Source organism: Polypterus senegalus, chromosome 13 (genome assembly GCF_016835505.1).
Source record: "Polypterus senegalus isolate Bchr_013 chromosome 13, ASM1683550v1, whole genome shotgun sequence".
Lineage (NCBI taxonomy): Eukaryota > Metazoa > Chordata > Cladistia > Polypteriformes > Polypteridae > Polypterus > Polypterus senegalus.
This window is the reverse complement of record NC_053166.1, coordinates 67,549,513-67,573,959: the sequence shown is the minus strand read 5'-3', so window position 1 is coordinate 67,573,959 and position 24,447 is coordinate 67,549,513. Positions and strand designations below refer to the sequence as shown.

General features: G+C 36.3%; 1 protein-coding gene across 2 annotated transcripts in view; it reads right to left on the bottom strand.

Moving 5' to 3' along the window:
* The window catches only part of taz (tafazzin), a 29,496-nt gene extending 12,475 nt beyond the window's left edge, over positions 1-17,021 (bottom strand). The window contains exons 1-6 of one of the 2 annotated variants that reach the window (XM_039774926.1): positions 16,907-17,021; positions 15,671-15,807; positions 14,264-14,392; positions 13,048-13,093; positions 11,282-11,367; positions 5,502-5,582 (exon numbers count right to left, since the gene is read on the bottom strand). In XM_039774926.1, coding sequence (XP_039630860.1) covers positions 5,502-5,582; positions 11,282-11,367; positions 13,048-13,093; positions 14,264-14,392; positions 15,671-15,779 — 451 coding nt within the window. In that variant the 5' untranslated portion in view covers positions 15,780-15,807; positions 16,907-17,021. Of the gene's footprint in view, positions 1-5,501; positions 5,583-11,281; positions 11,368-13,047; positions 13,094-14,263; positions 14,393-15,670; positions 15,808-15,895; positions 16,010-16,906 lie in introns of those variants that run through there. The other variant, XM_039774927.1, reaches the window with a different exon arrangement.
* Positions 17,022-24,447: the final 7,426 nt, after the last annotated feature.

Sequence of the window (24,447 nt, the reverse complement as noted above, 5' to 3'; positions counted from 1 at the left end):
GTCTCTCAGTATTTCTTTGCAATAATACACTTCCAGGGTGTCAGCACTGCTATACAATTGGGTGGGAAGAATTCAACACGAACATCATCTAAATGTGGAAGCATATTGTGGGCATCATAGTTATCAATAAGAAGCCGAATCATCCTTTTCTTCTTCTTCATATTGTGAGGTTTCGGAACACTTTTGGGATAAACGGGAATGTCACGCTGAAGTGCGTCCCGAAGCACGATTGCCACGTCAGTGTAACATTGTCCGTTGCCGGGGCAGGGCAACAGCAGGCTCACAGCGGTGCAGTGATGCGCCGCAGAAGCAAATCCTAAAATATTGTGGTCGTGCTATAAGTCACAGTCTTACACCCCAAAACACGAGGCTGAGTCTCATTACTTTAGAAAAACCAGCTTTACTCAGCTTGAAACTGGAACAGCAGTGTTATTTATTGTAGTGGGATCCGCTACTCTCCTCTGACACAGCAGTCATGGAGGGTTGTGGCTAGGTTAGTGGCCAAATAATCCTGTTCCCTGCATTTACAATGTGCCTTGCATCACCCATCAAGATCTTTTCAGTTTGCTTCGGTGAAGAGCCACAGGAGAGCTGTGGATATTATTGGGGAGCTGTGAGCCTGCTGTTGCTCAGGCAACGGATACACAGTCTTCCACAGACGTGGTGATTGCACTTCGGGACGCTCTTCGGTGTGTTGTCCAGATGGGGGAGGTCCAAAGAGAGTTTTGAAACCTCACATTTTCTTGAATGAGCGCCGCATTAATAGGAATGTTTCTTGAACTAGCATCGCTGAACCACATAAAAACTTCTTTTTCGACGTATTCAAATGCAGCTGGTTGCATATGTTTGTAACCCAAGATTTCAATTTTTTTTTGCTCGGTCTTTCAAGAAAGTTGACAGGGTTGATAGCGAAATTACAAATTCACTGGCAACGTATTTTATCTTTTTGCCAGAATTGAGAGCCGCAACAATTTAATTTTTTTTTCTTCTTCTAATATGAGCTGTTATCTGTCTACCATTTCTATAGGAGGGTGACAATGAATTAAATTCCAATCAATGTTTTTCAAATGTTGACAAGTAATAAGCAAAAGGCATCATTGAAAACCACTAAAAACAAAAACAGCAAAAAAACAGTACGAGGAAATTTCGAAGACAGACATTTTTTTTACAATATTTCTGTTTGGGGATCGTTGTGCACAACTGAGCTGCAACCACAGAACTAACTGTTCTGTGGATGATTCATTCAAGCACTTCAAGGTGTTTTGGGCACTTTGTTGTAATGAAAGTATGTGAATGTACTTCATAGTAACGAGATTTCTATAGACTTGTGTCATATGGGGAAACTGTCGGGACCATAAAAATACTTCGTTGTAATGAAAATTTTGCTGTAAAGATATTCGATGTAACTGAATTTTACATGTAATTACTACAACAGAACCATAGCGTGTATGGCAAGACTTAAAGTAATCAGTTTGTTATGCTTTGTTATTTCTGAAGTTAAATATATCTAGAAGTAGAATAATGGCAACTTGAACTGCTTAATTTAATGACTGCAGCACAGAAAGATCCACAATTACAAAATTAAACATAGCTCATGCAAGTCATAATATTATATTGAGTTTGTCTGGAGAATGAAGAAATGTTGATATTAACTTCAAATAGTTTTCAGCTTCTTGCAACATTATTTTTGGCTGTGTTCTGAAAATAACATACATGGTTTGAAGCCAAGTAAGGTAGTTTTCATGTTCTGTCCTGAGATCATCAATGTGAGTTGAGTACCTGTACATGGGTAAATGATCTACTGAACAACACATTATGTGGTATTTTGGTATCCAAACACCATAGCAACATGTCCATAGATAGAAGCAAAATAAATCAAAAGTTTCTATGTTGTCCACTCTCTTTCAGTAGTAAAATATGTGTTTTGCACACATACTGCATATGCCGAGCCAAGTAGTGTGTCACAGGTGAGAGAATCTGCTCTTAGCAATAAACTCGCCTAACATCAAGCCACACACAGCGAAAGGATCATTACCATTAAATAGCTAAGTGCCAGACCTTTTCAATGACATATAATTGTTTATGATTGGTCACTTGTACTATGTTTCACTGCTGTGCATAAAAGACTGACAATATATTTCTTATGCAACAGGTAATCTTTACACATTGTTAAGCACTAGCTCCTGTGAGACTGCATGCGGGTTGTTTGGTGGATGTAAAATAAGTCTTGAAGTTTATATAAGGAAAAACATACGGTTAAGGAAGTTCCAGAATAGTTCCAGAATGCTAGTGACTGGGAATATTAAGATCTTGAGTCATAGTTTTGACTCCACTGAGAACAACACATTTGCAGAAGGGCTCAATGCTATCCTTGATTTGTAAGTACTGGTTAGTAGAACTTTGAAGAATCACCGAGTGTACTTTAACACTTCAAGCATCATGGGTTCCAGTACCATATCCAGAACCTGCATTTTGAATATTCACCCTATTTTAGTTTTCTGTGCAGTGATTTTCAGTTTCAGCTTCTTTGCCTACCTACGTGAAGTTTCATGTGAGGAGCACTTTAACTGAATGTCACTGAATCACACAGCACCACACCACACTGCTACTCGCAGTTTCACATGGGGAACCCCAGTGTTGCCCCTTTCAATTATATGTCACTGCAAAGTCTCTGTGTCTGTCTAAAGGTAAACAGAAAATATATCAAGGACTGGCATGAAAAATCATTTTAAAGGTTTGAATGAGTACATAATTATACACATATAGTTACAAATTGTTTTCTTGTTGCTACAGAGCGATACATAGTGTTTTTTTTTCTCTATATATAAAAAATAAATCCTGGAAAGGAAATTTTCAGGGCGACTATACGTGATCTTCTTGGAAGTTCTTGTAAGACATTTAAAAGACACGCAAAACAAAAAAAGACTGGCTACAAAGCGTCTCGCGGGGTCTGTAAACATGAGACTTGGTGCCAAGAGATTATCCCAGGGCCGTCTCGCGGGGACGTGGAACATGAGATTCTTGAAAGACATGCCCTTCTTATCAAATAAGAGCACAGCCAGCGGTAGCACACACAGATCCTGTGCTCTCAGAAAAGAAGAAAGAGCAGCGCGGAGAAAAGAGACATTTGGGAGAGAAAAAAGGCAGATAAAAGATTATGAAAGCAGTGGAATTATAAAGGCGCAAACAAATGATGGAGGGATAAACATGCAGAGAAAGGTGCAGAATATGAAAGCAGTAAAATTTGAAAGTATTGTAGCGTCCCAGCTAAGTTGAAGTCTTTTTTGTTTTAAGTCACTGTTAGGTCCGATTGATGGAGGGCAGAATACAGCACGGAAGACTGATAGTGGGGTACTGATTGATGCGGTGGGGCCGGGTGCTAGAAAGTTGAGTTTGGGGTTACGAAGACGGCCATTGTTCAAGTAGAACTTTTGTGACACTTTATTACGTCAGTCGCTACAGTATCAAAAAAAGATATTAGAGATCGCATTAGTGCAAAGGCAATTAATCTTTAGAACCTGGTGTGATTGAAAAAAATAGCAGGACAAATCGAGGTCAGAAATAAAAGGAAAAGAGTGGAATACAAAGTCTTTTCGCCTTTGCATCATTCAATGCATAAAACGTGGATTTACACAATAATGGACCATACTCTATGAGAATCTGTGCTCCCGCACCAGTCAAAGCAACAACATGTTTCATTTCAAAGAATACACAATTCGGTCAGGTGTATATTTATGATCACTGAGAAGCGATGTAAATTTTAACAGGCGACAAGAAAGGTAATGTATATTTTCCATGAATAACAATAGACACCAAGGGAGATGATGATATGACATTTGTTTTAAAATGTTTACAGTTTAACATGAGAATAGCTTTTGATATGTCAATTAACAAATCACAGGAACAAACATTAGAAAAAGTCAGATTATTTATTAGAGAAACAGAAACAACATTCACTCACGGGTAGTTATACGTTGTGTTGTCGCAATGTGTCTCCAAAGACGGAATCAAAATTCAATTCGATATGGAAGAAAAGGTCATTCCAAAGTATTGTTTTTAATGAGGCTTTAAAGTAAAAGCAGTAAAATTTGAAAGTATTGTAGCGTCCCAGCCAAGTTCAAGCCTTTTTTGTTTTAAGTGACTGTTATGTCCAATTGAGGGAGGGTGGAGTACAGCACGGAAGACTGATAACGGGGTATTGATTGATACGGTAAGGGGGTGCGAGACCCGGGTGAAGAGGGGTTGGAGAGGGTGCTAGAAAGTTGTATTTGGGGTTATAAAGTTGGCGATTGTTCAAGTGGAACTTTTGTGACACTTTATTACATCAGTCGCTACAGTATCAAAACAAAAGATAGTAAAGATCACATTAGCACAAACAAAAGGTAAATTAATCATCAGAACCAGGTGTAATTGAAAAAATAGCAGGACAAAGCGACATCAGAAATAAAAGGCAAAGAGTGGAAAACAAAGTCTTTTCGTCTTTGCATCATTCAATGCATAAAACGTGGATTTACACAATAATGGACCACTCTCTATGAGAGTATGTATTGGTTATGTATTGTAAATTTCAGTTTTTTTGAAAATAATTTTTATGTGCTTTATTTAGTTGATATTGGTGTACACAATGGCTTTTATTTACATAAATACTTTCCTTTCAAGATCTGGAGTGTTGTACTCACTACTGTGCTGCCATTTGCAGCTCCTTTATGACATAAGCAGAATTAATAGCCATTTATCTTTCAGTATCTAATTTTGGCGCCATAATGGCAGAAACCCTTAATGAATAATGGGTTAATGTACCCGAGTTAGCTGGTAATATACTGCTTCCTTCCTTACTGGCAAACCCACTGACTTATTTACCTTTAATAAATATGAAGCCAGATAATCATTTTCTTTCTAACTACAGCTGAAGTTGATCGCTTACATACGTTGCCGACATGAAAACATCTTAAAGACGTTCGTACTTGCTTTTTGCTCTCAGGTAGTTGAAAATACAGCAAAAACACTTTTAAGGGGAAAAACCTGGAAAATACATATCCGATCCCTTTGCGTTTGTGTTTCACAAACAGAGAAAATGCAGAACCAATAACTACAACCCACCAGCAGGTATCACATCAGCGTGTGACACACACGGTGTGTCTCAGTAAGGATCTAATCTTTCAATATTACAATTGCTTGTGTGTGTGTGTATGTATTAATTATTATTTTTTTTTTTACCAATGGAGAAAAATTAAGTGACCTGCTCAGGGTCATACATACACTTAGTGGAGAGAATCAAAATTCATGGCTTCCAGGAAAAATTGAATACACTATAAAATACCTTCCTAAATAAACTTGCTAATGTCTACAGTTTTTTATTCAAACATAATAGCTGCTAATTTACTTTCAATATATTATTTATCTTGTGCCACAAATAATCAATAAGACTAAATTTTCACAGCTTTAAAAAATATCTACTCATTTTTTTTGTTTAAAATAGATTAAAAACCACACTGAATTACCTTCAGGAAATATGTGTACCCAGTCCCCACAATTCAGCTTTTCCAAAATAAAATCCATTCCTTTCTGATATACACCATCACCTGCAAACAAATTGAACTTTGTAAAATATACAATTGTAACAAACTTTTTAGGCAAAAATACCAGTATTTTAATCTAATGAAATAAAAAGTTAAGTAACAGATCAACAATGTACAGTGTACAATACTAAAAATTAACATAAATAACTGACATGTTACAAGAAAAAAATGTAATATTTAAGACAGGAAACATGGAAATTATAGTAACTTTGGAAAGCGGTCCTTCATGTTTTGCTTACATTCGGTCTTTTCAGCTGGTTTATTTAATCTCAGTTACCACATCTTCACTTTTCTTCGCCAAGTTTAAATCTTCTCACAGATGTAACTTTAACTTAGTGGAGAATGAATGGTTTTGAAAACAATTAAATTAAGAGTTTTAACTCAAACACCAGAGGTATTTCTAAATGTTTTGATGGATGGTACTGTATGTTAGAATACCGTTCACTCAAGTTAGTCCAAAAAGAAGATGCAAGGTATGTTAAGTGTTGGATTTTACAAAGTCTCTTGCCATCAAGTTTCTTTGCATTGAATAATTTAACACTACATTTCAAAAATATGAGTGCGCATAAAAAAAAAAACTGTACAAATTATAGCAGTGAAACATCCAATCTTAAATTTTTTGACAATGATATTCCAATATCCTCCCTATGCTGGAAATGCGATTGTCTTCAATTAGGATCGCTGTCTTCCTGAGTCTTTACACTGCACCATCCTCCTGCTTTACTTTACTCAGTCTGACTCAGATCATCCAACCTGGTGTAGCCATACAACTTTCATTTAAGAAGAGGTCATACACCTGAAGCTAAGCATGTTCGGGCCCAGCCAGTACGCAAATTGGAGACCATATAGTAAAAGCTTGGGTTACTGCTGAAAGAGGTGTTGGTGAGGCCATTAGGGGGTACTTGCATGTGGCCTGAATGTGGATCCCAATGCCCCAGGGCAGTGATGGGGATACTGTAATGTAAAAATGGTGCCGTCCTTCAGATAAGAAAAAAAACTGTGGTCCTGACACTTTGTGGCCATAAAAGATTCCTGGGCATCCTTCGTAAAGAGTAGGGCATATCTTGATGTCCAGGGTAAATTGCCCAGCATGTCTTAGTCATTCTGGCCCTAATCATCTCCTATCTCAAACTGGGGGCTATGATACACTCTCTCACCTCTTAATAGTTAATGTGTGGTGAACTACTGGTGTAAAAATGGATGCTGTCGCATCACCCAGGTGGATGCTACACTCAGTGGTGAAGTGGCTTCCCGCTCACTATGAAAAGTACTTTGAACAGTGAGAAAAATGCTACATAAATGTAAAGAATTATTATTTTAAGTTAGCGGTGCTAATGGGCTATGATGCACTTGCTTATATGAAAAACACAGGGGATGAATTAACAAAATGCACAAAAGAGACGTGAGTGAAAATTCAATGCAAGGAGCTATAACCTGATGCACTATGTGACAGGCAGCAAAATGTTACAGCACAGTGTTCTTTTTCCTTAGTAAATAGATTACACATTAATATATAATCATAAGATTATATAGGTATATTTATTTATCATAGCTGTTATCTATTATACATTAGTTATTTACTATACCCTTATATGGCTTTCAGCTCCATCGATTTTGTTTAGTAAGCTGGGGCTGAAATAAGATAGATTACCACTACGGACCTTGGACACAAGTAAGATCATACATTAAGGACCATGATGCACTTGCTTTTATGAAAAAGGCAAGGACTATGAAATGCGAAATGGACACAGAAGACACAAGGAGCTAGAACCCGATACTCTAAAAGACTAGTAGAAAAAGTTTTTTTTTTTTTTAATTCTTTTTTCAAGAAGGTAACAATGTGCAATGAAGCAGACAAAATTTGCAGAACATATACAACAAATAACTTCAAAATCTGCCCCAGTGGGGGGGTTGAGATCAGGGGGTTGGTTTGAACATAGAAAAGCAAAACACAACAAAAATTCAACCCGCATCCAAAAGAATAAAGGGAAAACCAAGACCAAAGAGTAAATAACCCACATACAAAAAGAAAATATCCCCCCGTCCCATATAATTGCTTTTTCTAAATATCTGTCAATTAAGTCTTGCCATGTATTAAAACAAGTTTTTGATAGATCCCCTATGCAAGAATGTGATTTTTTCAAATTTCAAATATACATTCACCAGCCACTTTATTAGATACACCTGTTCAATTACATGTTAATATCTAATCAGCCAATCACAGGGCATATAGACATTATCAAGATGACCTGCTGAAGTTCAAACCAATCATCAGAATGGGGAAGAAAAGTGATTTAACTTAGAATGTGGCATGGTTGTTGGTGCCATGTGGGCTGGTCTACTGAGACACTAGTGGGACAACACTAGGGTTTACAGAGAATGGTCTGAATGAGGGAAAATATCCAGTGAGTGGCAGACCTCTTGGTGAAAATGCCTTGTTAATACCAGAGGTCAGAGGAGAATGGCTAAACTGGTTCAAGCTGATAGAAAGGCAACGGTAACTCAAATAACTACTAACAGCATCTCTGAATGCACAACATGTCGAATCTTAAAGGAGGCGGGCTACAGCAGCAGGAGACTGCACTGGGTGCCAGTTCTGTAAGCTAAGAACAGGCAACTGAGGCTACACCTAAATTGGACAACAGAAGATTGGAAAAATGATGTTTGGTCTGACAGATCTCGATTTCTGCTGCAACATTCGTATGGTAGGGTCAGAATTTGGTGTCAACAACATGAAAGCATGGATCCATCCTGCCTTGATTAAATGGCTCAGGCTGGTGGCAGTGATGTAATGGTATGCGGGATATTTTCTTGGCTCACTTTGGGCTCCTTAGTACCAACTGAGCATCGCTTAAATGCCATAGCCTCCCCAGGTATTATTGCTGACCATGCCCATCTCTTTATGACCACAGTGTACCCATCTTCTAATGGGTACTTTGAGGAGGATAACATGCCATTTCACAAAGCTCAAATCATCTCAAACTGGTTACATGAACATGACAATGTGTTCACTGTACTCAAATGGCCTCCACAGTCACCAGATCTTAATCCAATAGAACACCTTCAGAATGTGGTGGAATAGGAGATTCACCTCATGGATGTGCAGCCAGAAAATCTCCAGCAACTGTGCGATGATGTCATGTCAATATGGACCAAAATTCATAGGGAATGTTTTGAGTACCTTGTTGAATCTATGCAATGAAGAATTATGGCAGTTCAAAAGGGGTTCCAACCCTGTACTAATAAAGTGGCCGGTGAGCGTAGAAGGTCAGTTGTCCACTGAACAAAATTAGGTGGGTTGGGATTCTTCCAGTTAAGCACTATAGGTATAAGTGGTCACAATCAATTTGTCCTTATTCACTTTAAGCCCATCTAACAGTACACCAGATATAGCTTTTAATGGGTTAGGAGTGGTTGTAACACCAAGGCAGTCTAACAAGTATTTAAAGATTTTTGTCCAAAATTATATTAACTTGTTGTATTCCCAAAACATATGGCCTAGTGATGCTGGAGCTAGATGGCAACGCTCGCTAGATGAATTTTTGAAGTGATTGATTAACTATTTTATGTTGAATTATTAAGAGCTTGGTGCATGTGGAGCTAGAATGAATTCTATGTACAGCCAACGTCCACTTCTTTTCTGATACGTTAATTGAAAGGTCCTTTTCCCACCATGCCCAAAGATCACTGAACGACAGATTCTTTGAGATGATTATATACCTGTATATTGTTGAGATGCTGTCTTAGTCTTTAAGACTCATCAGTATCACACTTGGAATAAAATAAGTGGAAGGTATAGAAAATAAGGTTGATTTCATAATTTGAAAATAGTGGAAAACATTTGTTGCTGTGAAGTTAAATTTGTAGCGCATTTTTTTTTTATAAGATTCAAATAAGTTATCTATATACAGTCCTTAGTGTATTGATTCTGAACGTTTTCAAAAGAATAAATACTGAGTAGGTTTGAGAAGGTTGAAAATCATGTGGTGGGGCAACAGATAAAAGCTTCTCTGCCTTGAAGTACCTATTACATTGGTTCAATATCGTAAGTGATTGGTGGATGGATGGATTATTGGTATATTGATGAAAATTAGTATTTACAGAGGAACAAAGCAGTGTATATGAAGCAGTACAGCAAGACTTAATTTCTGTTGCTGACCATGCTGGTGTAAATTCATCAAATTGTTCTGATTTCCAGGTTTTTATAGTATGTATGTTGGCCACACAGTAATAAAATTAAAAGCCAGCCAGGCCGTCTTCTACTTTTGAATGCATAGACATCTTAAACTCCACATAAATTAGGTGAAAATTGAGTCTAATTTCTTAAAGAATGATATGTTTATGTATACAGAGATGCTTTGAAATAGAAACAGAAGCTTAATCAGGATATTCATCCTGACAGTATTGATTCTCCCTGCTTAGGGGATTTGGAGGGTAGACCATCTGTTAACATCTTGTTGATTTCTTCCATCTCGTTACCAAAATTGTGTTTAAGAAGTTTGTTATATCTACTTGCAATGTTTATCCCTAGAGATAGATAGATAGATAGATATAAACTGTTCTGACAGAATAAATGGATAGATGTTCAATCAGGTTTTTTGTGCTAGAGAGTTCAATAGAAAAAGGACAGTTTTCTTCAAATTAATTTCAAGTCATTACTAGATAGGACTTATATTGATGGATACCTATACTGCCACTGTGGCATACTTAATTAGTCATGTACTGACCTTACCAGTCAAAATAAGCCTTAAATGAGCCCTGCTGCTCCTCCTCCTCGACTCTGAATAAGACCCAGTGAAATACTAACTATAAGAAAACTTTTATTACTGTTTGCAAGGCATTCCTATCTTGAAGAAAAAAAGCTCAAAGAATCTGCACTGAGACTGGAAATAAAAAAGATGTTCTAGCTGCATTTGGAGCCACAACTTCAAACAATAGAATAAGACCATTCTACACAGCTGCTTCATTATGACAAATAAGATTGCAATGATATATATATATATATATATATATATATATATATATATATATATATATATATATACACACACATCTTTTTGTTTTTGCTAGCTTGTGACCATTTGCTATATTTTGTTTGTGGTTATTGTCAAGTCTGCTTTTTTTGTTATGTGAGGTACGGTGTCATAACAGATATATCACAGCTCAAATCACATTTTTAGCCTGACGAATTGCTCCAACATAGTTAGCATAAGGTTCCCTAGCCCTCAGGGACAATTAAAACATAATTACATTATTATAATCCACTCAAAACTACCTCAGTCCCTCCTTCCTGAATGATTTTAATGCACTGCACAGAGTTTGGTGAAGTTTCTGAAAGTTTATGTGATTTTAATTAAATGTTCTACAATGTTGTTTGCTCATCACTATTCCTAAACTAGATAGAACACAGGTAACCTTTTCCCTATACCCTAATTACAATGTGTATTCAAAAACATAATGCTTATATAATTCGTAATTAGATCATTAGGGCAAGTGTTTTACAGTATTCAGTAGGTTTCAGCAATGAATGAGTCAATTGTGCAATCAAAGATGCTTTTGTAATCTGCTAAATTCTGTACAACAAAACAGTTCTATTGCCCATCTGCATTTTTGGACATTTACCAAAATCAAAATTTTAAAATGTAAAAAAAAAAAAAAAACACAGTGAACACACACATAAAAAAATTAAAGGTTATTCTCACCTCTGCAAATAGGGACGCATTTTCCTCTGCTAAAGAATTTAGAATGAAGCTCTTTTGTGAAGCATATGTCTGCTGCAGTTGGTGTCCTAAGATAAAGTTAAAAATTGCTTGAAACCTATTAAAGCAATACTGAAGAGGAATTCTACAGACTGGAGCAATGTACAATGAGAATAAGCTTTTAAAAAGAAGGTTATTTTGATTTACAGCATTTAAATTGTGACACACTAGACAAAGAGGTATTTTTAAAGGTATAAATTTTATGTTAAAACAATGAAGATTGTGGTTCTTTAGTGTAGATGATAGAGTTATTTGCTGTCCTGTTCTCTGTGTGCAGTTCCAGATTTATTTACCTGTGATGTCCTCATTATTTGGATTCATTTCAATTTAACACTTAATGCTTCTAAAACTTGTAAACTTTTTCATTTTTCTTTTTTTGAGTTTCCAAAAACATTTAGACCTTTGTCTTTATTTTGAAATGTCTAATCAGTTTGTTCCATTTTGTTCAACTGATCCTATGATTTTTTTCTTCTAGTGAAAGAATGATTTATAAACTACAGCAGAACAAGCATGGACATATTTTGCATTTGTTTAAATGTTTAATTTAATTAGAGAAGATTATCTGTAGAATGAGTCTGTAATTGGAGCTTTCAGCATATGCCAATTCTGGAGTTTCAAAGTCATAAATATGTTCCAAACATTCCAATAAATATAAAGCACATGAATGGAAGTTAAACGAAAACAAAGTTCCAAGAATGAAGCACATAACAAAATGAGACAACTGAGGCATATATTTTTTAGAGTTCTGAGTTGAAACTTACTAAAATAGCCCATCTAAAAGTTTTATTTGGACATGAGTGAGTGAGTTCAGAAAATCGATAGTCTGTTAAACTAATTTGCCCCAATGTGTGCACTGAAGTTTAATACTAGTATGAAAGAAATATTTGCAATAACTCTAGGCCTACTGTATACTATACATAAATAGAATGGTACACTTTAGTCTCAATACATTTTACCGGTTTAAGCACAATTAAAAAAAATAAAACGTTTTATTACTAAAAAATTAGATATTCAAGTAAGATAAAAACAAACAAAAAAAAAATCAAAGAGAAAAAATTTTCAACAAGTTTAAAGCCAGAAGTCATGAAATTATTGTAGAATCACTTCAAGCAATTCTTTGGAATATATACAAAAATAAGTATTCCCCAGCATTCTTTAAAAAAAAAAAAGAATTTTTTTTAAACAGCAAAATATCACTTAGTAACCCAATGGTTAAAAGCTAAATAAAAGTGTTATACAGGATTGGCATAAATGAGAAACGCTTCCTTCCAAAGAAATATAGATGAAGGTAATTGGAAACTCCTGATCTGCTAAGTGTTGGTATGTGTGTGTAATTGATTCCTGTCAAATCATTTATCCAATATTAATATTGCCTTATTTTTCAGCATTTACTAGATGTTTAATATATTGTTTTTTTATTTTCAAATGATTCTAAAATTTCTTAATAATGAACTCAAACTGGAAAGAAAATATCTGTAAATTGATCAAAAAACAATAGATGAAAATAGTATTATAGAAGGAAATCTCCATTCTTATTTTTTATACTACTTTGCACTACGACTATGTTTTGTGTTGTTGATAAAGCAAGTAAATTTCCCCATGACTATCAATATAGTATTACCTACTTACCCCTCCCTTTTATCACTCATGAAGAGAATTATATAATATAGGCATGTATATCTTACTTGAAGACTGTAGTTTTCACTCACCATCTCATTTTCTTTAGGTTCCAAAGATGTCGCAGCTTCAGAATACCTAAAAACAGAAGATTAAACCAAATTTCATGCTGATATACCAAGGCCAACAGATACTATGCTGTGTGGATCACTGTTTTAAGCTAACAGTTTTTTTAACAAAAAAACTTTCAGAATATTATATTCACTGTTATAATAAACCTTTATAAGTCAGGAATAAGACAATGGCATCATAATTTCAAATACAATACTTAAATAGTATCTAGCATGTTACAGATAGAAAACTACCCTCTCTCATCTCTCCAAATGGCAAATAAGTATTTTTGTTTAAAAAAAACATAGTAGCAGTTGAATACAGTACTGTAACTAGAAAATGTGAACAAATAAAATTAAAGAACACAAATGCACAAAGGATTCCAAACAAACTGTTTCCTTAAGAACTGTCTGAAAGTATCCACCATCTGTAGGTTTTCATTAATGAACACATTTTTTTTTTCTAAATAGTACATTAATTACAATAATATTCTTGTAATAGGTTTGCAGTTTTAAATCACTTTATCTATCTGTTTTTACTTCAGTGTAACCTGGCAAAGAGGTGGCACAGTTGTAAGCAGCTTTGGAGTCTCCTATCTAAATGTTGATCTGGGCACAGACATATTCTAAAAGCATGCAGGTCACCCAAAAATTCTAAAACTGGTGCTTGACCAAGTGCACTTTGATAGACTGATGACTTATCACAGATCTACTTTATCTTTTTTTTTTTGGCTTTGCGCCTAATGCTGCCAACATTGGTGCTGGACCCAGTAACCATGAATTGAAGTAAGCAGAGAGGAAAATGGATGGTTGGATAGAACATCCAAGAAAAGATCACTACAGGCAGTGATACAGTGAACAGTTCAATACAGAGAAACATTTTGGGCTATATAATCTCTAAAAATAAAGACTGGAAAAAAGGTAAAATTCTTACAGCTTGGCGATAAAATATTCACTTATAACAATACTGGTGGAAAAGAAAAATTATTTACATGGGAATATAAGAGGGCAGTTCTTCACTCATGGAGAAAATAATCAAACTGTCCATATGTATTTAGTGAAAAAGAAAATCTTCCAGCTTTCAAGAAATCATTGAAAACATTTAGCTACTGTCTTGTTAATAGATACCACTGGTTTGCCTTATTGGTGAATTTAACATTACTATTTAAAAATAAAAAATTAAAATAGAAAATATTACCCCAAAGATGAGGATCATCCATGCAAGACTGATGGTTCGACATGGTTATCAGAGGAGTATTAGGAGGTCTGTTATCAATCAGGTCATAGAGGACCTCTTCATTGTGCACAGTGAGGTAGTTCATGTATTCTGAAAATGACAAATACATTTTTTTTTTTTAACTCTAACAAAAACAGTGTAGATATGTTGATAAAGCATTTTAGGAAAACATTAAAGCAATGTGCCTTGTAAACATTCTATTACTGTGGCTTTGAGCTCAACATTTAGTGAGATTATATACCATAAACAAAGCCACATGTCTTTGATTGAATCAGTCACTGACTGACATAAAATAAATTGTTGGCTATTTGCTAAACCTATTGGGGGTTGAGTTTCTTACTAATGGATCAATCTCATGGCCCTGAAGCCTCACTGAAAAGTTGATTTAATTGTGAAAAGAAAAGCAAAACAAAAAAAAAAAAAAAGAGAAAAATCATTATAATAATATTTCACATTTAACCACTGGAAAGGACAACCTTACTGTGGCATAGTGGTTTGAGTCCCACTTGTATCCTTTTTTTAATCTTGATTTTATTGATGTTTTATACACAAAAATATATGCAGAAGGATATTTATAACAGTACATGAGTGATATCAAAAATCATTCACTGCTATAAAATAATATCTTACTATTGAAAAAATACTATCCCACATAGTTCCAAATATTTAAAATATTCACACTGTTCTGTCTTCTATCCATTTCTTATTAAACTGTGCACTTATTTATATTACTTTATGGTCTGGAAGCATAATACCATCTTTTATTTACTTTAAAATTTTCAATTGCTGACTTCTATAATTTAAACTGAGTACACTATCAAAGTCCCCTAAGAAATCATAACAGCTACTGTGTCTATTTAACCTGCATTGTTCTTTATTAGTTCATGTCTGACTTGCCCTACCACAATTATTTAGTGTTTAAGTTTAAAAACTTCACTCTGGTTCAAATATATTGGAATTCTACGAATGTCTCTGTTCCTGTAGTAACTGTGTTATCAATTCCATGAGAAAAGCTAAAGAGCATATACATTGCAAGCATCAATACTGCTAATATTGTTTAAATGTAAGCAGAATGCATTGAATACTTTGCACATTAATTAAGATCATTGATAAACAATGACTAACAACTAAGTAACGGCTATACTTGAACAATTAACACATCAGTAACATTACTGTGTGTACAGAGTGAGTTTTGTTATATAAATCAATTGTTTTCAACTCATAAAAAAAATCTATTGTATGTAGTCTTCTTAGATGCTTTTCTGTTTCAACTATTTATTTACTACAAATCATATCAATAAAAAAATGCACTGGTATTTTTAGCAAAATGACATGTCTAAATCCATGATTTTCTTTAATTTTACTCACTTGTCCAAAAGCGGCTGTATGAGCCCACTAGACCCATAATGACAGTGCTGGTGATCCTCCAAGGTAGCCAGGGCCGTTGCGGAAAGGGCCAACTCACTTCCAGTGGCATTGTTGATGTCCAGATGTCATTTACACGACTGAAACAAGAGAAAATAAAAAAAAAAATAATGAAAGACTGAACGTGTAAAATAAATGCATCTATGAAATAGAATCACATTAAATTACCACGTATATCCTTTGCTTCCTGAACAAGTGGGTCTAAACTAAATATTTCATCAGTACTACCATACTCTGTGGACTATGTATTCTCGTCTAAATGTAAGTTAATGCGGGACATGTTCATATATCTGATCTCGGACTCGAAAAGGGTCAGTTTAGAGTTACTCATTAATCTGCCATCATGTTTGGAGTGCAGCGGTACCCCACATGAGTACTGATAAAACATGGATCAATGCCAGATCAAATGCCAGGCAATGACTCTGGCAAAGGAACCATCCATGTTAATGATGGGGTTTGTTTGATCCTGCCCGATTCAGAGAAACCGATAAAAACTATCTAACAGTGAGCGGCCAGTACACCACCATACTAACCACCTGCTCGATATTAGTTGTGAAATTCAGGTGTTGCAAATACTTCTGCGAGCATGCAAAAGTTCACTACAGCGGCACGATTTCTAAGGCTGTAAACTTATCTGGAAATATCATGTCAAACATTCGACCATGTTTGCATGTAGGGCGTTTTGCTTTAAATGATAAATAAGGTTATTAGTTAAGTCTGAGTCAATCTAAACCGCTTGTGCTCCACTTGGAAAAATACGCTTAAATACTTTGCAATGTGCAAAGATTATGAATATATTCGCGCAGTAAAAGGTTACAAGCGCTAGGTTTTTGGCGTGCAGGCTTAAAATCTATAACTTCCTTGGATAAATTACTACAGTACTTCTACGACCGAAATGTCTTATTTTAACATAGATTCATCCAGTTAGTATGCTTAAGTAAAATTAACCCATTATTAAAAAAAAAAAAAAAAATCGGAGCATGTTTCGATTGACTAAATGATACCTGATGCAACCTATGTCTTATAAAAACATCTTTAACATTGGAAAGGAAGTACAAAAAAGGAACTTTAAAAGCCGAGAAATGCTACAGAATTGCATGGGAACGAAGAATACATTTGGCGTAGACGTCTAAAGGGAAAAAAAGAAGAATGCGAACACAAATAAACAGCCATGCTTACTGAAAACGTCAACTCCACTTCGTGCATAGCACATCAAAAAACAACGGAAATCAAAACAATCAATAGTTCCAATATCAAATGGCTCCAGTAGCCGCAGGACAAAAAGCCTCGCACTTTCCGGCAATAGTGGCTGCTGGGAAGTGTAGTCATAGTCGATTTGTCTGGCCACCACAGCGTATGAATAAAAGTTTTAAAGAAACATGTATTATACAATAAACGTTCCTATTTGTACTCTATAATTGTATTTCTAATGTGAAAAGTCCTATGTTCATGCAACCTAAATATCCTACGTATATAGTGCGTGTTTCTGGGAATTGTAGTTTTGTCATTTCAACATTCGGTATGTGCATGGTAAAAGCTTAACAGTTCTGATGGATGCATCGTTTGTATAATTTGGTGACTGTTCATTAAGAACAATCAAAATACCTTATTTTATTTAATAATACAAAACAAAGTGGAATACTAGTTAATGTTCAGTTGGGACTTGTACTACATTTACTTTACAATACTCTGCCAAAAACAAGTAAACACAGCTAAACTGTTTTATTTGTGTATTTCCATTTATTAATCATCTATGTAGGAAGAAGAACTTTGATTCCTTCAAGGTTTGAAAATCTGCACTAATTTGAACGACCTATCATAGTGTAAGCCTGCTTTCATTTAGATGGCTGAATTTTAGAGCAGATATGCACTCGCTCTGTTTTAAATGGTGTACACAAACGGCATTTTAAATGAATATTTCACAGGTTATTGTACAGATCAGAGTTACATGGAACTGTTACAGATGCAGGACAGCATAGAATTGCATTTTGTGGTTATGGGTGGGTGCAGGATGAAACTTGGCTGGAAACAGTAATAATTTATTGTTTGGAGAACGCTGATATTTTCTGTGCTTCTGGCCTTGCGCTTAAAGCATGAACCTATTCTGGACAGCACATTATTTCATCATAGGGAAATACTATATCTGTTATTTGAAATAATGTATACTCAATCACTACTTTAATAGGTATGCCAGTCTAGTAACAGGTTGGATCCACCTTTGCTTCCAGATCAGCCTCAATTCTCTTAGCTATTTATTCAACAAGGTACTGGAAACATTCCATATTCATATTGGTCCATGCTGACTCAACAGCATAAAAGAAGGTTCTGGAGATTTTTCAACCACGCTATGCTCCCAGTGTTCTTGCTCAAGATTAGGCGGGCTTAGAAAATGGTATGCTATGATATGGTATGGTACATGCATGCTGTGAACCTAATGTTTCACCTCATCTCAAAGGTACTCTATTGGATTGAGATCTGGGAACTGTTCAAGCCAGTGGAGTAAAACCAAATTCACTGTCATGCTTACTGAGTCATCTTAAAAGGCTATGTCTCAGCCATTATTTACATAATCTTAGCAAGTCGAAGGAGTTGCTGATGCTGTGAAGTCTAGTTGTGTAATGTGACATGCCCAGTGACTCATTCCAGATAGTTTGCAAGTTACTCAGATAAAATGAAACAGGTTTGATTTTTTCTGTTGTTGTAGGGGCAGGCTCTGTGTGCATGAGAGCTGAAAACCAATGAATACTTATCCAGAAGTACAAGGCATATACTGTGACAAAAAATAAGGAATGCAGGTGTTTTGGACCTCACAAACCGAAGAGAAGCTCACACACCACAACAGAAATTAAAAAAGAAAGAAAGGCACAGGTTGTGGCTGAACCAGCAACAGCTATTTCAGGCTGCCTGCTATTGGCAGTCAAAAAAAGGGGCGAACACGACTGTGCTAGAAGATAAGCTCTCAAGTCAGTAAATATGACATGGGCAGTAGTCTTCAGTCGTTTAAACTGATATAGTCCAGCAACAAGATGGGCAGCTGTAGTCAGCAAATCTGACCTACCCTATGTCTAGAACAGCTTAAGATAACATGCTTTTAAACACAGTGCATTATCTTTCTGGAAGTACACACTTACGAAGGTTAAACACCTGACTACAAAGAGCTAGAAATAGCAACAATTCTTAGGTTTGCTGTGGCATTCAAAGATACTCAGTTGGTATAAAGTTGCTCAATGTCTGCCAATTGCACACTCCTCACATCAACATTTTTCCATAACTAGAGTGTACTATTCACATACATTCATGGTGACATGTTGTTCATGCCTAATTCTAACCCCTACCATCTGCACAGTTTTTCAGACCAGACATTTTTCAGTATCTTCAGTTATCAAGTTTTTACCATGTATGCACTGCACCCTCATCTTCACATACTGATCCAACAGGAGTGGAATCTGAGCTGGTCTTTTATTGTTCTATTCCATTCATTGTATGTTCAATTATGAATTTCTGCACACCACTGTAGCAAAGAGTTTTTGTGTAGCCAATCTGGCTAGTATGATTTAATAAAATTGGAACATCTGTAGCAACCCTTCTCATTAATTTAGAGGGCATTTTGGCCTACTAAATTACCACTCATTATGTTAGACAAAATCAAAGTCAAGAGTCAGGCAGGAAGTCTTTACATGGTGAAGAGCGGGAAGAATCAATAACCAAGCCATTTAGACAAAACGCACAACAAAGTGAAAGTCCAAGCACAAAATTCTTCTCAGAAGCATCTTTTAATAGGAAATATGACAACACATATCAGAAAGTCCATTCTAATGTTCAGTGAAACAACACCTAAACCTTTTGACCATGTCTCCATGCTATATGTATACTGTATGTTTGCATACAACCATACACAGTAATTGGCTGTTTCGACCAGCAGGGTATTTGTGTTAGTGAGAAAGGGTCACTGACATCATATTGCCCCTGTTGATTTTTTTTTGGATACAACTTTTATTAGAAAAAAAAAAGGTAAATGGAATAATCGTACCAAATAGTAAACAAATTAAAAATCATGTAAATAATGTTCCACTACTCAATGCCCACCTCCCAACTCACATATCACTGTGAATAGAAGACAGTAAGAGAAATTGGGAGAGAAAAAAATGTCAGTGGACCATAGCCAAGTAGCACATTACCAGCCACGCTGCAGCTAACCACTTGTTGAGAGTGGCAATGCATTACTGGTTAATCCAAGAATGAATAAATTATAAAACGATGACTTCCAGAGATTAGGCAGAAGAGAATCAGGAGACTTATGTCTACAGAAAGAAGCCTGTTTATCTACTGTAGTGCCTAAAAACAAAGGTTTACGATGTATAAATTGAAGAATTAGTGCAGACAGATGCAAGAGATGAGAAGATATGAGGCAGAAGAGGAACATTCGAAGACAAGATTTTAGGAAGCGAGTTGGAAACAAAAAGGAGGAACATTTCAAGATCTTAGAAAGCTAGAGTGGAAAGACCAAAAGAAAGCAATGGTAGAACAGTCTCAAAACATATGGATAAAAGTACCAGGTGCATAAAGAGGCAGGTTACATAAAATGCTTAGTATTATTAGGTTATATAAAATGGTATGTCAAAATGCTTTTTTTGGGTAAGATATAGATAGTGCACCAATTTGAATTAAATGTGTTGGTAGTTAGATTTTTTGGAGACCACAGAGATTTTCTTATTTTTTTTCCAGGCCAATGCAGACGCATAGGGAAGGTCAAAGGGCCAGATATTGCAAACATAAAAGAGGGTGGTAGGAAGCTTTAGTGAGAGTAGGATAAAGTGAGAGTAGGATAAAGTTTAGGAATTGGGTTTTTAGTAGGAATAATGAAACAAAACATTTTATAAAAAGGGTGATGAGAGAGAGAGAGAGAAGACGATATAAGAGCATCTCATGTACTCCGGTCTAATCAGAATTGAAGGTAAAACAGAATGAAGCTGAAAGGATAAAACATGTTGAATGTAATGAGTGGAATGAAAGAAATCTCCAGTCATCTAAAATGTCACTTAGTGTGCAGTGTGCTTAGACTAACATGTCATCATGTGGGAAAATAAATACTACAATCCTTAGGGACTCATTGTAAATAAAAAATGAAAAAAAAAGCCTGGGAGTATCAAACTGGACCTAAACCTAGGTGTCCATCAGCTTATTCCTGAGAGCAAGTGAAATCAGACAGCCATATTTAGAAAAAGTATGGTTTAATTTAGCAGATGAGAAAGGGAAAGTGGATGGTAAGTTGGAAGGCTTTAAATTACATACTGATCCTGTTATTAAATAAATAAATGTATAAACAGCTGAATCACAAAGGAAATCAAAGTCTCTTTAGAAAGCTGATTTGATACATTTTACATAGAAATATAATCTACTGAAGAATAAAAATGTCTTTAAAATGTGCAGTGTTTGATATGCAAGCCTTTTAATTTGCAGTGACAGCATTTCCCCAGGGAGCAAGTGCTAACAAAAAAAAACCTAACCTATGTTACAATAATGCAATTAAGCAGGGATGAACTCTTCCAAAGTTGGTTAATTAAAAGCTGATGGGTGGGTGTAACAGCTGGTTAGGTCACTTACTTGTCCCCTCTGCAGAAACGCTGTAAGCACTGTTGTTCAGACAGGAAAATAAATTGTGATCATTACTTAGCACAAGCTTTATTACAAATATTAAAATATGTATTTAAAACAACTCAGTAAATTGACTATCATAACTGATTATTTTCTGTGCATCATTATTGAAATGGTTAATGTTTATTTTTGCGAAACTAGTAAATGACAAAATGTACATGCATTTTTAACAAAAGGAAAACCCATTCAGTCAAGTAATGAAGCATTTTCTTACTTCTAAACCCAAGCCTGAAATACTGTATTAATTCTACTTACTTTTTACACCAAGTGTGCCAATGATGGTATGTGATCTGTTTGTATGTTCTCCAAAAGGACAAAGACATTAGTAGGTCAAGTAATGACTTCCCTAGGCATCTCCGATGTGTCTGTGTTTTAAACTGGCACACAATGGTATTATGTAGACCCCTCTAGGATTTCTTTATGTTTTGCATGCCTTGTAGCTACAGTTGTGCTTAAAAGTTTGTGAACCCTTTAGAATTTTCTATATTTCTGCATAAATATCACCTAAAACATCATCAGATTTTCACTCAAGTCCTAAAAGTAGATAAAAAGTTAAACAAATAAGACAAAAATATTATACTTGGTCATTTATTTATTAAGGAAAATGATCGAATATTACATATTTGTGAGTGGCAAAAGTATGTGAACCTTTGCTTTCAGTATCTGGTGTGACCCCCTTTGCAGCAATAACTGCAACTAAACATTTCCGCTAACTTTTGCTCATTCCTGCACACCGGCTTGGAGGAATTTTAGCCCATTCCTCCATACAGAACAGCTTCAACTCTGGGATGTTGGTGGATTTCCTCACATTAACTGCTCGCTTCAGGTCCTTCCACAACATTTCGATTGGATTACGGTCAGGACTTTGACTTGGCCATTCCAAAACATTATCCTTATTCTTCTTTAATCATTCTTTGGTAGAACGACTTGTGTGGTTAGGGTCGTTGTCTTGCTGCATGACCCACCTTCTCTTGAGATTCAGTTCATGGACAGATGCCCTGGCATTTTCCTTTAGAATTCTCTGATATAATTCAGAATTCATTGTTCCATCAATGAAGGCAAGCCGTCCTGGTCCAGATGCAGTAAAACAGGCCCAAACAATGATACTAAGACCACCATGTTTCACAGATGGGTGTGACGATGTGGGTTCTGGCTCCACACTCCCTTTGATGTTTGGGAACCCTTGAACCCAACACCATCGATAATGTTACCGAGTGAGCTAGTCAATGGAGGCAAATTGAGCATCTGAGCAAGGGGATGGTTGAAAGTACAAAAGTGCTTTTATTAAAACAGTCAACAAAAACAGTGTTCCATAAATAGTGCAGTTTCAATAAATAATCCAATAAAAAAAAACGTGGAGGTAAAACAAATAAATAGAAAAAAACAATCCTTAAAAACCAGAGGTTAAAATCTTCTCATGGAAGCAGTCTTAAAAACAACAAACAAGCTCCGTGCTTATTTTCTGTTAGCGTTTGTTAGCGTCTCACCTGCTTATCCTGTAAGGGCCAAGCAGCAGGCAAGACGCTCTCTGCAGCTGCCCTCCTGAAACACACGCACGAGACTGGAGACCTCCCGATCCCTGGCTTCGGTATGGCACTCATCCCAGTCTCGGAGAACTTGGTTTCCCACAACGGCCAGGTCGCTCACGTTGGGGATTCCAGCACCAAGTCTCCCGACTTCCGCTGCCTTTCCACGGCCTTCTGCGGCTCGTCGCTTTCCTCTAGGAACTCCCGCTACCTGCTCACTCAGCGGGAGCAACCTCAACTCAACGTCTAGGTGTTGGCCTAACACCCAGCTTCCATACAGCTACCCACGGCCGATCGCGCGCTCACCACATGCACGCACGCGTGTCTGTCTCTCTCCGGCACCGCCTGCTTCCACACTCGTTCCCTGTAACCTCCGTCCTCTCTTTCCTTTCCTTTTTCTCTCCGATCGTTTTTACCTCCCCTAAAACCGACTTGCGCTTCTTTTTAAAATGACGAGGGCCACAGCAGCTGCAGCATTAGCGGGGACAATCATGAATGTGGGCAGTTCCTCACCTGTGCACTAGGTGAGAAACGCCCACACCCTATGGATCGTCCCGCGGCCCACTATGGCCCAACGTCCCTCGCTAAGCCGCGAGCACAATGATTATTTATTTAAAATGAATGGCCTTTTCTCAACGAGCTGTGGACCCATATCACCACAATGGGATAAAGTTCTTATGCTGGAATGCAGCGATTTCCTTTCTCCAAACATAACACTTTAAATTTAAACCAAAAAGTTCTATTTTGGTCTCATCCGTCCTCAAAACATTCTTCCAATAGCCTTCTGGTTTGTCCACGTGATCTTTAGCAAACTGCAGACGAGCAGCAATGTTTTTTTGGAGAGCAGTGGCTTTCTCCTTCCAACCCTGCCATGCACACCATTGTTGTTCAGTGTTCTCCTGATGGTGGACTCAAGAACATGAATATTAGCCAATGTAAGAGAGGCCTTCAGTTGCTTAGAAGTTACCCTGGGGTCCTTTGTGACCTCGCCGACTATTACACGCCTTGCTCTTGGAGTGATCTTTGTTGGTCGACCACTCCTGGGGAGGGTAACAATGGTCTTGAATTTCCTCCATTTGTACACAATCTGTCTGACTGTGGATTGGTGGAGTCCAAACTCTTTAGAAATGGTTTTGTAACCTTTTCCAGCCTGATGAGCATCAACAACTCTTTTTCTGAGGTCCTCAGAAATCTCCATTGTTCGTGGCATGATACACTTCCACAAACATGTGTTGTGAAGAGCAGACTTTGATAGATTCCTGTTCTTTAAATAACACAGGGTGCCCACTCACACCTGATTGTCATCCAATTGATTGAAAACACCGGACTCTTAATTTCACCTTCAAACTAACTGCTAATCCTAGAGGTTCACATACTTTTGCCACTCACAAATATGTAATATTCGATCATTTTCCTCAATAAATAAATGACCAAGTATAATATTTTTGTCTCATTTGTTTAACTGGTTTCTCTCTACTTTTAGGACTTGAGTAAAAATCTGATAATGTTTTAGGTCATATTTATGCAGAAATATAGAAA